Source organism: Asparagus officinalis, chromosome 5 (assembly GCF_001876935.1).
Source record: "Asparagus officinalis chromosome 5, Aspof.V1, whole genome shotgun sequence".
NCBI classification, from domain to species: domain Eukaryota; kingdom Viridiplantae; phylum Streptophyta; class Magnoliopsida; order Asparagales; family Asparagaceae; genus Asparagus; species Asparagus officinalis.
The window spans coordinates 85,360,418-85,374,115 of record NC_033798.1 but is presented as its reverse complement, the minus strand read 5'-3'; the positions used below and the strand labels follow the sequence as shown (position 1 = coordinate 85,374,115).

Sequence of the window (13,698 nt, the reverse complement as noted above, 5' to 3'; positions counted from 1 at the left end):
GTTATTAGGATTCATAATCTATTTTGGTAATAGATTATTAGGATTCCTAATTTGATTTGGTTTTGGTTTAGAATTCTGATAATCACATTTTTATTACAATTTTATACCCTTATTATCTATTTTATATGAATAAATATACCACTAATAATTGTTTTTATCTTTTAATTGCAGGTAAATGAAAAATAAATCTCAAACTCTCATCTCTCAACAAAAACCCATCGATTAAATGAAGAAATGAATCAAAGAAGCCCATTGGAAAATCAATTTCCAAATTATCCAAAAGTCCAGAATCAAGCCGAGTAGCCTGTAGAAAAGTCAAGCAAAGCCCAAAGTCCAAAGCCCAAAAGCAAACAACAATGGATTCAAACGACGATATCTCCTAATCCGGAAGGCGGAATTTAACATATAATATATGAAAATCGCCTATCTCGACGAGACGAAGCTATCCGTAAAATCAGAATTTGGAAATAATGAGTATCGATGTCGGCATCGATGTGGACATCGATGCCTGCATCGATACCTGCATCGATGTCAGATTACTGTAGCGCGCGTCAATGGCTGATTGTGCTTGTCTTGGGGCTCAAGTTTGATCCAATGGCTCTAGTTTGATCCAATGGCTCTCATTCACTAATGTTTACTATAAATAGGGGTAGAGAGTGAGGGGTTAGAGGGGTGAAAATTTTGTAAACTCCTTTTGGAGCTCCTTTTGGAGAGGAGAGCTACTCTTAATTGAGAAGGCCTTCCAAAAATTATAACTTTAGTTGTAATTTAATAATAATAATTTTTCTTTTTTAAATTTGTTCTTTCTCTTCTTGTTGAATGATGAGGATGGAGATGAAGAGCAATTTGAAGGTTTGCATTTCTTTTCTCTTTTATTTCTTTTTAGTAATTTCTTTATTATTGCTTATTAGTTAGATTTAAATTCATGCTTGTAGTGTAGATTTACTTTCTTGTCTTTTTTATTTTCTTTTTGCACTTTAATTTGTAGAGTAGATTTATTTTTCTTGCATTTAATTTCTGCAATTTATTTTGTAGTTTAGATTTTTATTTTCTTTGGAATTAGATTTATTTCTTGTTCATAGTTTAGATTTTTCTTTTCTTTTTAATTTTGTAATTAGTCTTCTTTTTCTTGTTTTTATTTCTTAAGATGTGAATTTAATTCTTGTAGGAATCTTAGAATTGTATGAAACTAGTCTAATTTCTTTTATATTGTATGAATTATTCTCTTGTACTTAAAATGTTCATGTTAGGATAATCAACTAGAGAACTAATCGGTAGAAGAAGAATTTGATAATCTATGCTTATCTTAAATGGTTTGATAGGTTATGCTTATGAATTCTAGGATTATTATCATGTTGTTGTTCTTATCATGAATAGTAATTTTAGCTTAGATGATAATTTGATAGGTTACACTTTCCTTAAATGGTTTGATAATCTATGCTTAATAAATCTAAGTTGAAATATGATAAAAAGAGAATAGTTTATATTTTGTAATTGAAATTGGTTAGTGGATTATATTCTAGATTTCTTACCTCTTTTGAATCCTCCATCTTGACTTTCTTAAATTTTCTTTTCATTCTTAGTTTTATTTCTTGATTTTATTAATTCATATTTCTTGCCTTGTGATTTCATTTATTCTTTAATAGAGAAAATTGGTGGAGAAGAAAAATTGGGGATATTTGGAGCACAGAAAAGAGGTATTTTCTGAGCTATTTGTTTAGGGTTTTGTTTGGAGAGATTAAGAGCTTGTTGGTGAGATTAGTTTGTTCCTTCGAGTGATTTGTAATCTCAGTTTGTACTCTTTCTCTATTAGTGAAAACCTCATCTCCTTCTTGCCCCGTGGACGTAGGTAATTGCCGAACCACGTAAAACTATTGTGTTTAGATTTGTACCGTTGTTTTGATTTGTTTGGCCTTTATCTCGACGTTTGTTTGATTTGGTTCTCGAAGCACGCCCGTTTGGTTGTCACGCTTCCGCGACGCGCACAACAATTGGTATCAGAGCTCCAGATTTCAGATCTAGGGTTTTGTCTTGGTTGGAGGAGTAGATCAATTTGGAAGTTCGGCTAGGGTTTCGTTTGGTGAGAAATGTGGGATCTTTTTGGTAAAGACTCTATCTTTTTTAGTTTGGATCCATTCTTCGTTTATTCCGCATTGGTTTGTTGGCGCTTGGGCTATTTGGAGGAGTAGATCGCTTTGGAGGCTCTTCGAGGGTTTCGTTTAGAGATAAAGGTGAGATTTTTCCTATTTGTGGATCTCATTGCCATCGTGCGGGGTGAGATCGTTTGGAGACTCTTGTTAGGGTTTCATTTGGAGGTAAAATTCTATCATTTATCAGTTTGGATCTATTCTTCATTTGTTGGTGCTTTGAGATAGTTGGCCGAGATAGAAGGATTTGAGGTTGGGTTATTTGTTTATTGATACGGTGCATTGGATTATTAAGAAGTGCCCTTGACCTGCATATTGAAGTCCTTTTGAGCACGTTGGTATGAGCAAGGAGACCGAGTTGGAGTTTGGCACTTCTATTTGATGATTGAAGGGTCTTCTATTTGGTGTTCATTCAGGCATTTAGGGGCCTTCCAAGGAGCCATCGTTGGAAGGTAAATTGATATTTTGGTTTCCTATGTTGGGGATTATACTAGGTATTTATGGGTTGCAACCAAATCCCGTTGGTTTTGAAGTCCTAGTAGTCAACAACAGTTGAAGAAGTGTATTGGGAGTAAGGTGAAGGTACTTCATTCTGGTTGTAGAAGGAGGTACAAGAGGGACCTACTGTATTTGTGCCGAGCTCATGGCAGTTTGAGACACTTCATTGGTGTGGAAACTTTGAGCCGACAAGGCGAGATGGAAGATTTGGGTAGCTGTTCCTTTCTGGAGGAGGATCGGCGTTTGATGTCGAGCATTGGCATTGGTGTGCAGGCTACGACATGTTTGGGCCGTCTCATGTACAGGTTGCCAACTGCTGTATGTATAGATATGGGATCTGGTGGAGCTGCTTCAGATTTTGGGTTGCATCGAATGTTTGGCTACCCAGCACTCAGTCACATCGTGGATGTGAGATTTGATCCGATAGCACATTTGAGATTCAGAGGCGTGTTTGATTATCAGGTATTGGTTTCTGACTTTGTTCTGAGTAGGTATGTCACGTTTGACTCTTGGCAGGTAGAGAGTGGTGATCAGATCTTTAGGACATCGCAGCGGGTGGAGAGTGATGCTACTCCACATTAGGAGAAAACTCCAGATCATACTGCATCATTTGGGATTCCAGCTGATGTGACACAGATTGGGAATCGTGTTGATTTGAATGCAGATGATTTGGATACGGCCATTGGTTCACCTCAGATGGAGGTGTTTGATTTGTATCAGTTTGGGGCCGCTATTAGTTGCAGATCCGTTGGCGATATTGGGGAAGAGTTGCAGACTTTTCTATTTGTTTGAGGGCCTTTGGAGGCCATTTGGGTGAACTACGTGAAGGCTTGATTCCTTGGACAAGAGGATACGTAGGCAGTCAGTTTTGATGTAGCAGATTTGGTGAGTAGATATCGACATTTGGGTGAGTGTTCGCACTCCCGTTTGGGTCTCGACTTGTGTGGATGGAGTCCGTTGTCATGAGTCCGTTGTCGTGACGTACTGGACGTAACAAGTGAGACATTTGGTTTGGTCGACACGGCTCAGTTTTGGGAAAACTTCGCCGAGGTCGAGAATTATTGGATAGGGAATTCCTAATCTATTTTGGTAACATGAGGTTATTAGGATTCCTAGTCCATTTTGATAACATGAGGTTATTAGAATTCCTAATCTATTTTGGTAATAGGTTATTAGGATTCCTAATTTGATTTGGTTTTGGTTTAGAATTCCTAGTATGTTTATGATTTTAGGATTTCTATATATATGGAACAATTGGAAGAGAGAATGAGGAGAAGAAAAATTGGGGATATTTGGAGCACAGAAAAGAGGTATTTTCTGAGCTATTTGTTTAGGGTTTTGTTTGGAGAGATTAAGAGCTTGTTGGTGAGATTAGTTTGTTCCTTCGAGTGATTTGTAATCTCAGTTTGTACTCTTTCTCTATTAGTGAAAACCTCATCCCCTTCTTGCCCTGTGGACGTAGGCAATTGCCGAACCACGTAAAACTATTGTGTTTGGATTTGTACCGTTGTTTTGATTTGTTTGGCCTTTATTTCGACGTTTGTTTGATTTGGTTCTCAAAGCACGCCCGTTTGGTTGTCACGCTTCTGCGACGCGCACAACACCTACGATCCTGGTAATGGAGACTATGCCTTCTTATTAGAATTGCCTGCATGAACACTTTCGAATATATACGATGCATGAGCCTACGATAACCCGCATCGAGAGTACTGTCATTTGTATCCGTATCTGTCCTACACCCAAATTTCATGTTTCCATATTTAGATATTGCATTAAATGGTACCAATAAGCATTAACACGGAGATCCATTCCTCATCCATTGAATCAAATGGTTCACCAAAAGTGACAACATTGAATCGATACTCTAATCCTTAAGGTCTCTGTTGCCAGGTTGCCAGGTAGACATCTCTCTCATGCGTTATTAAAGTAACGGATCAATAACCATTACATGTATTATGTTGAGTGGAGAAAGAGGGAACGAAGTGAATTTTTAGTACCTGACAACACAAAAGAAGTTACGGGGGGGCTCAAACAATTTGTTTGGATAGCATAAGTACCAACCTATTTGTTATTATTTACTTATGAAACCATCATTCGTTTTCATCTCTCTTGTAAGTACCCCAAGAGATTTATCCATCTCCTCTTCTTGAGGGTGAACATTCTAATAAGCAAGTTGTCTAGCCATAAATCTTACACACATGAGTACATAACAATTAAGTCCTGTATCAGCTACAAGCAGTCCGCACGTGTCTCTTCTGAAATGTTCATTATTGATCAACTTGCCAGTTTGAAGAGTTCATCACTCTTTCAAATAGATGACCATCCATAGCAAAAGGAGCTAGGTAACTAGAAATCACAAGTCTTGGCTGCAAATTCTGATGCAATGAGAACATAACAACAACAGTATAAAGATCGAGACCAAATGTTGTGATCAGATGAGCTCAAAATGAGATGATCGACAACAAGACAAATAAACTGGAATGAAATATATTTGATAAATACAAAATTTAAACTCACACTTGACTGCAATAGAAGTTAGTTAAATTGAACATTATTGGTTTACAGATCATGACCTTATACGGTAGAGAAATAAAAGCTGGGTCATGTAATGCCCTCAAGAAAGCATCAATATTTATTCAGATTCAAACAGTATTTGCTCAAAGTTCACCATCCCAGAGTTCCTCAATACTCTTGTAAAAGCTTTGAGGGTCAACAAATAAATCGCCTTTAAACAATCTTGCCTGCATTTATCACAAGGGTATCTTATAAGAAATTTTAAAGGTAAATTGAATCTCATCATGCTCTAAATGTGACCAGTCCTCATACTCGGCTAAGGACATGAAGATGGAAAACTTGCCGAGCTTCTCTAACATTAATGAAACTTACTTAGCAAATAACTTGAATAACTTCTGTGTATTTCTTTTACATACAAAAATTTTGCCTTGCACGTAAGTTATATATAGAGTCTTAGACAACAAAGAGGATTGAGGGTTGTGGGTTATAATTTTAAGCTGCAATGCTTAAAATTCACTTCAAATTTGTGGCCGATGGGACTTGAACCAGGGTTGCCCTATTACCATGTCAAAACATCTTGCCACTATATCGAAACTTTGAAGTTATAGTGAAGGGTTGAGGGTTTACTTTTATATTCAAACAACATACATACGACACCTACTACATATACACATATGGTTTAAGTCTATAATACAAACGTGTCTAATCAATCACTTTAATGGCTACTAATTACTCACTGCATAGAATTTATCAAGGGTAAGTCATGAATAGAACCCCTATGGCATCACCCGATCGCTAATAGATCCACGATAGTTCCATTTGTGCTAATAAATCACCTAAGTGAATTTTTTGACTCTTAAACTCGTTGAAAATGTTTTGAGAAGATAGATAGCCCCCTATAGTTCTATTTGTGAGGATAGACTCCCAATTGTTATATTTTTTTTCCTTTAAAAGAGTTGAAAAAGTTCACTAAGAGGGTGTATTCACACTTGGCTACTACTACAGTGGGTTTTATTCACACAAATGGAACTATAGAGGGTCTATTCGCAAACTACAAATGTCTATTAGCAATTAACCCATTTATTAGACATGCATACTCCTGAATGGTTATTAGTATCTCACTAACTAATCAAAAGCAAGTTACCTAATCATCCTAAACAAGAAAACCCTCTACCAAGAGAAATTTACTTTTTCTTCTCACTAAAAAAACATGTGTCAGTTCTTCTTAAAGTCTCTTCTGTTACACCAAAACCCCAACATTGTGATGAGGGTTGAGAATCATACTTTTATATTCAATTCAGATTGAGGGGCCTTTTATGGGTTAAAACCTCGAGACATGTTATGATATATATTTTCTTTTAAAATGCCGAAAATATATTAATAAGTTAAGAAGACCCCCGCCCCCCGCCCTCCCCGCCCCCACTATGAGAGATGCTCAAAAGTCTTGCACCCTCATCCCCCCCATCACCCCCAAAAAAATATTTTCCTTTGCTAAAAAACCTCTTCAAGTTTGAGCATATTACAGATACCCCCCTCAAGTTTGAACATATTACAAATAAGCCCTCTTAACTTTGAAATTTCAAGAAAACCTCTCTGAAATTTTCTCACTTAATCCCCCTCAACTATGGGGGTGTCTCAGGAAAGCCATCCTCGATTATTTTAATTGGAGAAACTCTCTCTCAAGTTTGAACATATAGTAGTTAGTTAGTAACCCCTCACCTTCGAACATTCGAGAAAATCCCTTTGAACTTTTTTAACTTAATCCCCTGAAAACTAACACCGCTAAGTCTAACATGTCACATGATAAGTAGCTGGATGAGACAAGATTAAAATACCCCTCATTTATAAAAAAAAACTACGCTGATTTTCTACGGGATGATAGAAAGAAAGGGAAAAGGTATTATAAATTAGTCGGGGTCTTTTTCTATAGGTTGGGGGTTTCTTTATAACAACAATGAGTTGATTTCTGAAATGGTATTTTAGTTATTTACGTTTTAAAATAACAACATCATGAGAGTTTGGTGAGAAAAGTGTGAAGGATCAGGTGATATTTGTGAGACACCCCAAATTTTTTTTTTGGTGGGGTGGGGGGGGCAAAGTTTTAAAGTTGAGGTCAGTTCTCTATAATATGCCCAAATTGGGGATTTTCTCAAACTAAGATAGTTGAGAGGGCTTTTCTGAGACATTCTCATAGTTGTTAAAATTTGAACTCGAGTTGCTCTGATATCATGTTAAAAGTACCCATCACTACATCAAAACTACGAGGTTATGATAAGAGTTAATGGTTATAGTTTTATATTCTAACGGTTTTCAATTAGATTTTCAGTGATTAGGAACTTGCCTGTTCGATTTCAGAAAATTTGGCGAAAAGCTCTTCTGGAATGCACCAATCAAATATGTCTAAGTTCTCCTTTATCCTTGCCTCATTTGTGCTCTTAGGAAGTACACTGTGGCCCATTTGAATCCCCCAACGTAGAGCAACCTGTGCTGGAGATTTACCCAACGTCTCTGCTACCATATTTACAATTGGGATTTTAAGAATATTATCGTTAATCCGTTCTGTACCAGGTGATCCCAGTGGAGAGTAACCCTACATAAATCCAAACAGGAAACTGAAATCAAATAAACATGAAAAAACGGGTTTTTTTGGCTATTAGTCACCTAAATCTTGATATTCTAAAATTCTTCCTCCAAAGATTCATATTACGAAATTAGCCCTCCCTATCTTAAAGAGTTTTGAAGTTAGGCCCTAGATTACATTTACCATCTAAATTGTTAAACACGGTTGGTTTAGTAGTCAGATTGGGACAAGTAATTACCAAATTATCCTTATGAAGTAAATCCTCTCCCTCACTCAACTCACTCATTCATAGAAGAGCTAGTCCATTGGTTTCATGGTTTAGAGGAAGGAGAGATCAGGTAGGGAGAAATTTTTTTAAATGGGTTTGGGTTTTTTTTTAACGTGGTGGCGTGGGGTTGGGTATGTAGAATACTGGGTTTTAAGTTATGGTTTAGTTTGGGTTTGAATGCTTGAGGATATAATTGGTCTTGGACCCCAAAATTAATATTAAAGATAACTGAATAATTCCTCCATTTCAAGCAACTGTTAACTAGGGGGACTAATTTGAAAATATGGAAGATTTGGCGAAATATCGAAAAAAAAAGAAAGAAGAAAATACAACTTGTATCATGGGCAACTTACAGAGAAATGAACACTCTTGAGTTCACAAAATGCTCTCAGCTTTTGCTGCTGCCAACAAGGGTGGCATTCCACCTGGTTAACAGCAGGGGTCACCCGTGCAACAGCGAGCAAATCCTCCAATTTCTTGGTAGAAAAGTTGCTCACGCCGATGGCACGAGCTTTACCTGAATCGTATAAATTTTCCAAGGCTTTCCATGTAGAAGGTACATCAGGTTGGATGAAGTTTTCAGGTTTCGTGTCGTATCCCTTCTTAAGTCGGAAAGGTGAGTGGATCTTCAAGAAATTTGCAGCATAGTAAGCAATATAAAGGAGGGTCGATGGTAATAATTCAGAGAATAAAAAGCTCATGACCCACAATTTACAAGGGAAATGCCTCATGAGATGGAAATTAAGTGTAAATGTTATAATATGAAAATAACACATCCAAGCGTTTAAAACTCACAAGGTACAGATCCACGTAATCAAGCTGCAAGTCGCTTAAAGTTAAATTTAATGCAGCTGGCACGTCTTCAGGAGCATGGTGACCTGACCTGCAAAAATCACCTTTGCATTTGTAAAAGAATCTTCAAGAAAAACGATTTGCACTCATGTAGAAAATAGAAAAGCATGCCATAGTTTTGAAGTGATGAAAACGTCTTCACGCTTCACAACTCCCTCATCAAACAGCTTCTTCAAGGCCACGCCGATCTGAAATTAACAGAAAGTATGATTACACTGATTATTTAAAATATTAATCCTTAACACAGAGTACATATGATGCGTTTTCGAATTTCAAGTCAAAAAAGGATTGATGTTCTGGAGGATTTGCTCGCAACTGATTAACAGCGAGCAGATCATACCTTTATCTGTTTCAAATCATGATATACTGCCATAGGCACCTTTTATCGATGCCCAAATTATAATAATGAACAAATTTTCACTATAGACCCAAACCAATTTTTTATTATCAAAATCGACCGATTTTTTTTTTAATTACCAAAATCGACCCGTTTTATGCCACGTAGGCGTAATCCAGTTTCCTAATTAGTCGGGGTTGCCAACCCCGACTGTTTAGGAGTTGTTAAACCGGGTTTTAAGGCTTCTAATCGGGGTTTAACAACTCCTAAACAGTCGGGGTTGGCAACCCCGACTAATTAGGAAACTGGATTAAGCCTACGTGGCATAAAACGGGTCGATTTTGGTAATTAAAAAAAAATCGGTCGATTTTGATAATTAAAATTCCGTTTGGGTCTACAGTGAAAATTTGTTCTTATAATAATATTATGAAGGCTTAATTTCACTTAAATACACTATAGTTCCCCCTACTTTGCACATATATACCCTCAAATCTTTAAAACATTTTCTCTTAATATTTGTTAAATTTATTGTTAAAACTATCAAAATTCTATTTGAAAATAGAAATATGGCAGATGAAAAATAGAACTATAATAGATTTAACAACAATTTTAACAAAAATTAAGGGTTAAAAAGTTCCAACACTAGCATGTGAGTCTCTCACGAGAATTTCCAGGTGGAAATTCACGCATTTGCATAATTGAGGGTATTTAAGGGCAAATTTTAAAAAGTTTAGGGTATATAAGTGCGGCAAAAAACAAGTGCAATTAAGCCGATCATGAATGATTTGAGTGCAAAGTAGGGAAAACTATAGGGTATTTAAGTGCAATTAAGCCTATCATGAATGATTGGACCAGATGATATAAAACATAGGGCCTGGTGAGAAAAGACATCCAAAATTCTTAGAGGTGAAGAATAATGTAGCGTACCCATTAAAGTATAAAATACAAACAAGCACGGCTATTTAATAAATACCTATCATTTATCAACATTTTCTAGCACATACTAATATTATAGCTACACAGGCATATTGTGAAGTTGTTTGGGATTATACTGCACATACAACATCCAGCATTGCATTTCTATCAAATTATCAATAAAAAATACCTGTAGAAATTCACAAGGCAGCCAGATTACTCAAAGCTTTGCAGCAGCCTGGCCACAAGGTTCAAAATTTTTAATATATGCAGATTAATTCCACAAGATGACAGTACACGTTGGATTCAACGACCAACATCAATAGACACCTAAGCGAGTAAGCATTTACTCAAGCTACAGTTCATGGTTCATTTAGCGCCTATTAATATGTGAAGTCACCGAGTGTTTAACTGTTCAGGTACAACAGTGTACACAAGAGACACTAATTCAGACATAAGAAAATTGTCAACCAACTGCTTACAGGTATTATAACATCCAATTAATAATATAAAAAAAATCACTTAATTTAGAGTTTCACTATTCAATTAACAATATAAAAAAACTAAGATTCAGTAAGTGTACCTCTTTCTCATTCATGTATACCGGAGCACAATCAATGTGTCTATATCCAGCCTGCAACAACGCCAGACATTGCCGATTTTAAAGAGGAGAAAATGTAGTCAACAAGTCTTTTGTGGGTTCAAACATCCTGTTGAACTTTTTAACTACACAAAAGGATAAACATGTTCATGAAAGCTTCAAAATATGAACAATATATAATGTAACCCGATAAGACTAAGATTAGTGGTTATTTCATAGAGTTTCCTCAGAATTCACTTCTGGACTGCAGGACATTTTACTCTTTACCACCTTAATTAGGGCTCGAAAGCACTCCCCTTTTTTTTCTCTCCTCTAAGGGAGTGTTTAGTAGATTGCAACTATAGTTACAATGTGAGTGTCACTTGCATGCAACTGAACTATTGCAACTATTCATGCATACAATTTTAGTTGCATGTTCGGTTCAATTTTTAAGTCTTACAACTTGCCGTTGCAGTTGTACGGATGTGCTTGTACCTTTACATATGCAACTTGTTTTCCCCTTAATAAATTGATAAAAAATTTAAATTTATTTTTTTTAAAGTTTTAAATTTTAATAATTTATTTTTCTTTTACTTTTTTAACAAATTACTTCTCAATTTTAATCTTCATATTTTTGGTAAAATATTAACTTTCCAATTATCATCATTTTAGGCAAAACACCAACTCTTACAAAATGCTAAAGAGAATCCTCAATAGCCCAACAATGAATAGATGCTAAACTTTCTCTTTTCTTAATTGAACACCCCAACAACTCTTTGACTGGTGAGAACTCCCAAGCAAGCTTAAAGATCAACGATAAACAAAAAGAAAATTGCCAAATTTTTAACTTGCTTCAATAAGCTTCTTCTACACGCCATGGAGAAGATTGAAGAAAACCCATAAATTATTCAATGGGATATTTTCTTCCTGATGTAATTAACATATATTCTAACTATTTCCTACATTTTCTTCTCTAGCTTCACGCAAATTGCAAGCTGACGAGAAATTCGAAGATTGGGTTTTCTAAAAGATCATACATCAAGTAAGCCACCCAAGTTGAAGTTTGAATTAACTTGAAAAAAAGTAACCCCTTATTCAAAAAATAATTTTTTTAAAGAAATTGATTAGCAAAGAGGAAAGATGGGATTAAGACCTTGACAGCAGCGATTACGGCATCTCCAACTACTCCGGGCTCGGCCTTCCACGTGCCAAGACCCAGCGAAGGAATAACTGCACCCGTGTTGAGGGTGAAGGATCGAGCCATTTCAGGTCAACAAACAAAGACAATTGACAAGAAAAAAATTGAAAGATTTAAACTGGGTTAAAAAGAGACTATAAAGAGCAAAATGAGGGAGCATCGGTCTTCACGCTTGTGAAAATTTTATAATTAAAGAAAGTTTTAGTTACATTTTTTTTGGGAAAATTATATCAACGCCCAAAAAACAATATCTCAATGTGTTACAGGCCCTTCACTTTTCCCCCACGTAGTTCAATCCCAAGAAGTGTGATATTTTGTGCTACAGTCCTCTTTTAGCAATTATTACCAACCAACTAAATATAGAGAGAGCATAAAAAGTACAAAACCCCAAAATACCATTATCTCTTTCATGTTAGGTCTAATTAGAACTAACATGAACTCTTATTAGAACTAACATGAACTCCAATTAGAACTAACGTGAACTTTTATTAGAACTAATTTAATTCTTTTTAAGTCTAATTTAAATCATGTTATGTCTAATTCAACTTATTTTAAGTCTAATTTAATTGGACTTAATATAAAATTAGACTTAAAGATTGAATTAGACTTAACATGATTTAAATTAGACTTAAACAAAATTTAACATGATTAAAATTAGACTTAAAATTTCGTGTTAGGTCTAAAAAAATTCGTGTTAAGTCTAATTTCATGTTAGGTCTAATAAAAATTCGTGTTAAGTATAATTTCATGTTAGGTCTAATAAAAGTTCGTGTTAGTTCTAATAAAAGTCCGTGTTAAGTCTAATTTTATGTTAGGTCTAATAAAAGTTCGTGTTAGATCTAATAAAAGTTTGTGTTAGGTCTAATTTCATGTTAGGTCTAATAAAAGTTCGTGTTAGGTCTAATTGGAGTTCATGTTAGTTCTATTTCGTGTTCGTGTTAGCTCTAACTCATGTTAGTTCTATTTCGCGTTTGTGTTACTTCTAACTCAGTTCGTGTTAGTTTTAATTCATGAATTAGAACTAACACGAACTGAGTTAGAACTAACACGAATTAAGTTAGTTCTAATAAAAGTTCCTGTTATGTCTAATTGGAGTTTATGTTAGGTCTACTTCGTGTTCGTGTTAGTTCTAACTCATGTTAGTTCTAATTCATGTTAGAACTAACTCAGGTTGTGTTAGTTCTAATTCATGAATTAGAATTACCACGAACTAAGTTAAAACTAACATGAACATGAAATAGAACTAACATGAACACCAATTAAACCTAACATGAGGTAGAACTAACACGAACACGAAATAGAACTAACATGAACTCCAATTAGACTTAACACGAACTTTTATTAGACCTAACACGAACTTTTATTAGACCTAACATGAAAATAGACTTAATACGAATTTTTATTAGACCTAACATGTAATTAGACTTAGCACGAACTTTTATTAGACCTAACACGAAATTTTAAGTCTAATTTTAATTATGTTAAATTTCTTTTAAGTCTAATTTAAATCATGTTAAGTCTAATTCAACTTTTTTTAAGTCTAATTTCATGTTAAGTCCAATTAAAATAGACTTAAAACAAGTTGAATTAGACATAACATGATTTCATATTAGGTCTAATAAAAGTTCGTGTTAGGTCTAATAAAAGTTTATGTTAGGTCTAATTGGAGTTCATATTAGTTCTATTTCGTATTCGTGTTAGTTCTAACTCATGTTAGGTCTAATTGATGTTCATGTTAGTTTTATTTCGTGTTCGTGTTAGTTCTAACTCAGTTCGTGTTAATTCTAACTCAGTTCGTGTTAGTTCTA

The 13,698-nt window shown here is 35.2% G+C and overlaps 1 protein-coding gene across 1 annotated transcript; it reads right to left on the bottom strand.

Moving 5' to 3' along the window:
- LOC109839990 (aldo-keto reductase family 4 member C9-like) lies at positions 5,117 to 12,053 on the bottom strand. The gene is made up of 7 exons (XM_020408465.1): positions 11,846 to 12,053; positions 10,696 to 10,746; positions 8,972 to 9,048; positions 8,804 to 8,891; positions 8,362 to 8,634; positions 7,501 to 7,749; positions 5,117 to 5,386 (listed from the first exon to the last, which is right to left on the bottom strand). Exons 1-7 carry the CDS (start codon positions 11,954 to 11,956, stop codon positions 5,303 to 5,305), a joined length of 933 nt encoding a protein of 310 aa, XP_020264054.1. The 5' UTR covers positions 11,957 to 12,053; the 3' UTR covers positions 5,117 to 5,302.

What these genes read in the sequence shown, in the direction of transcription:
- LOC109839990 (XM_020408465.1), bottom strand. Translation starts at nt 11,956, where the DNA reads ATGGCTCGATCCTTCACCCTCAACACGGGTGCAGTTATTCCTTCGCTG. An exon ending in TTCATCACTTCAAAACTATG is followed by an intron (nt 8,892 to 8,971) that starts GCATGCTTTTCT and finishes TGATTTTTGCAG; the next exon opens with GTCAGGTCACCATGCTCCTG. An exon ending in ATTACGTGGATCTGTACCTT is followed by an intron (nt 8,635 to 8,803) that starts GTGAGTTTTAAA and finishes AATTTCTTGAAG; the next exon opens with ATCCACTCACCTTTCCGACT.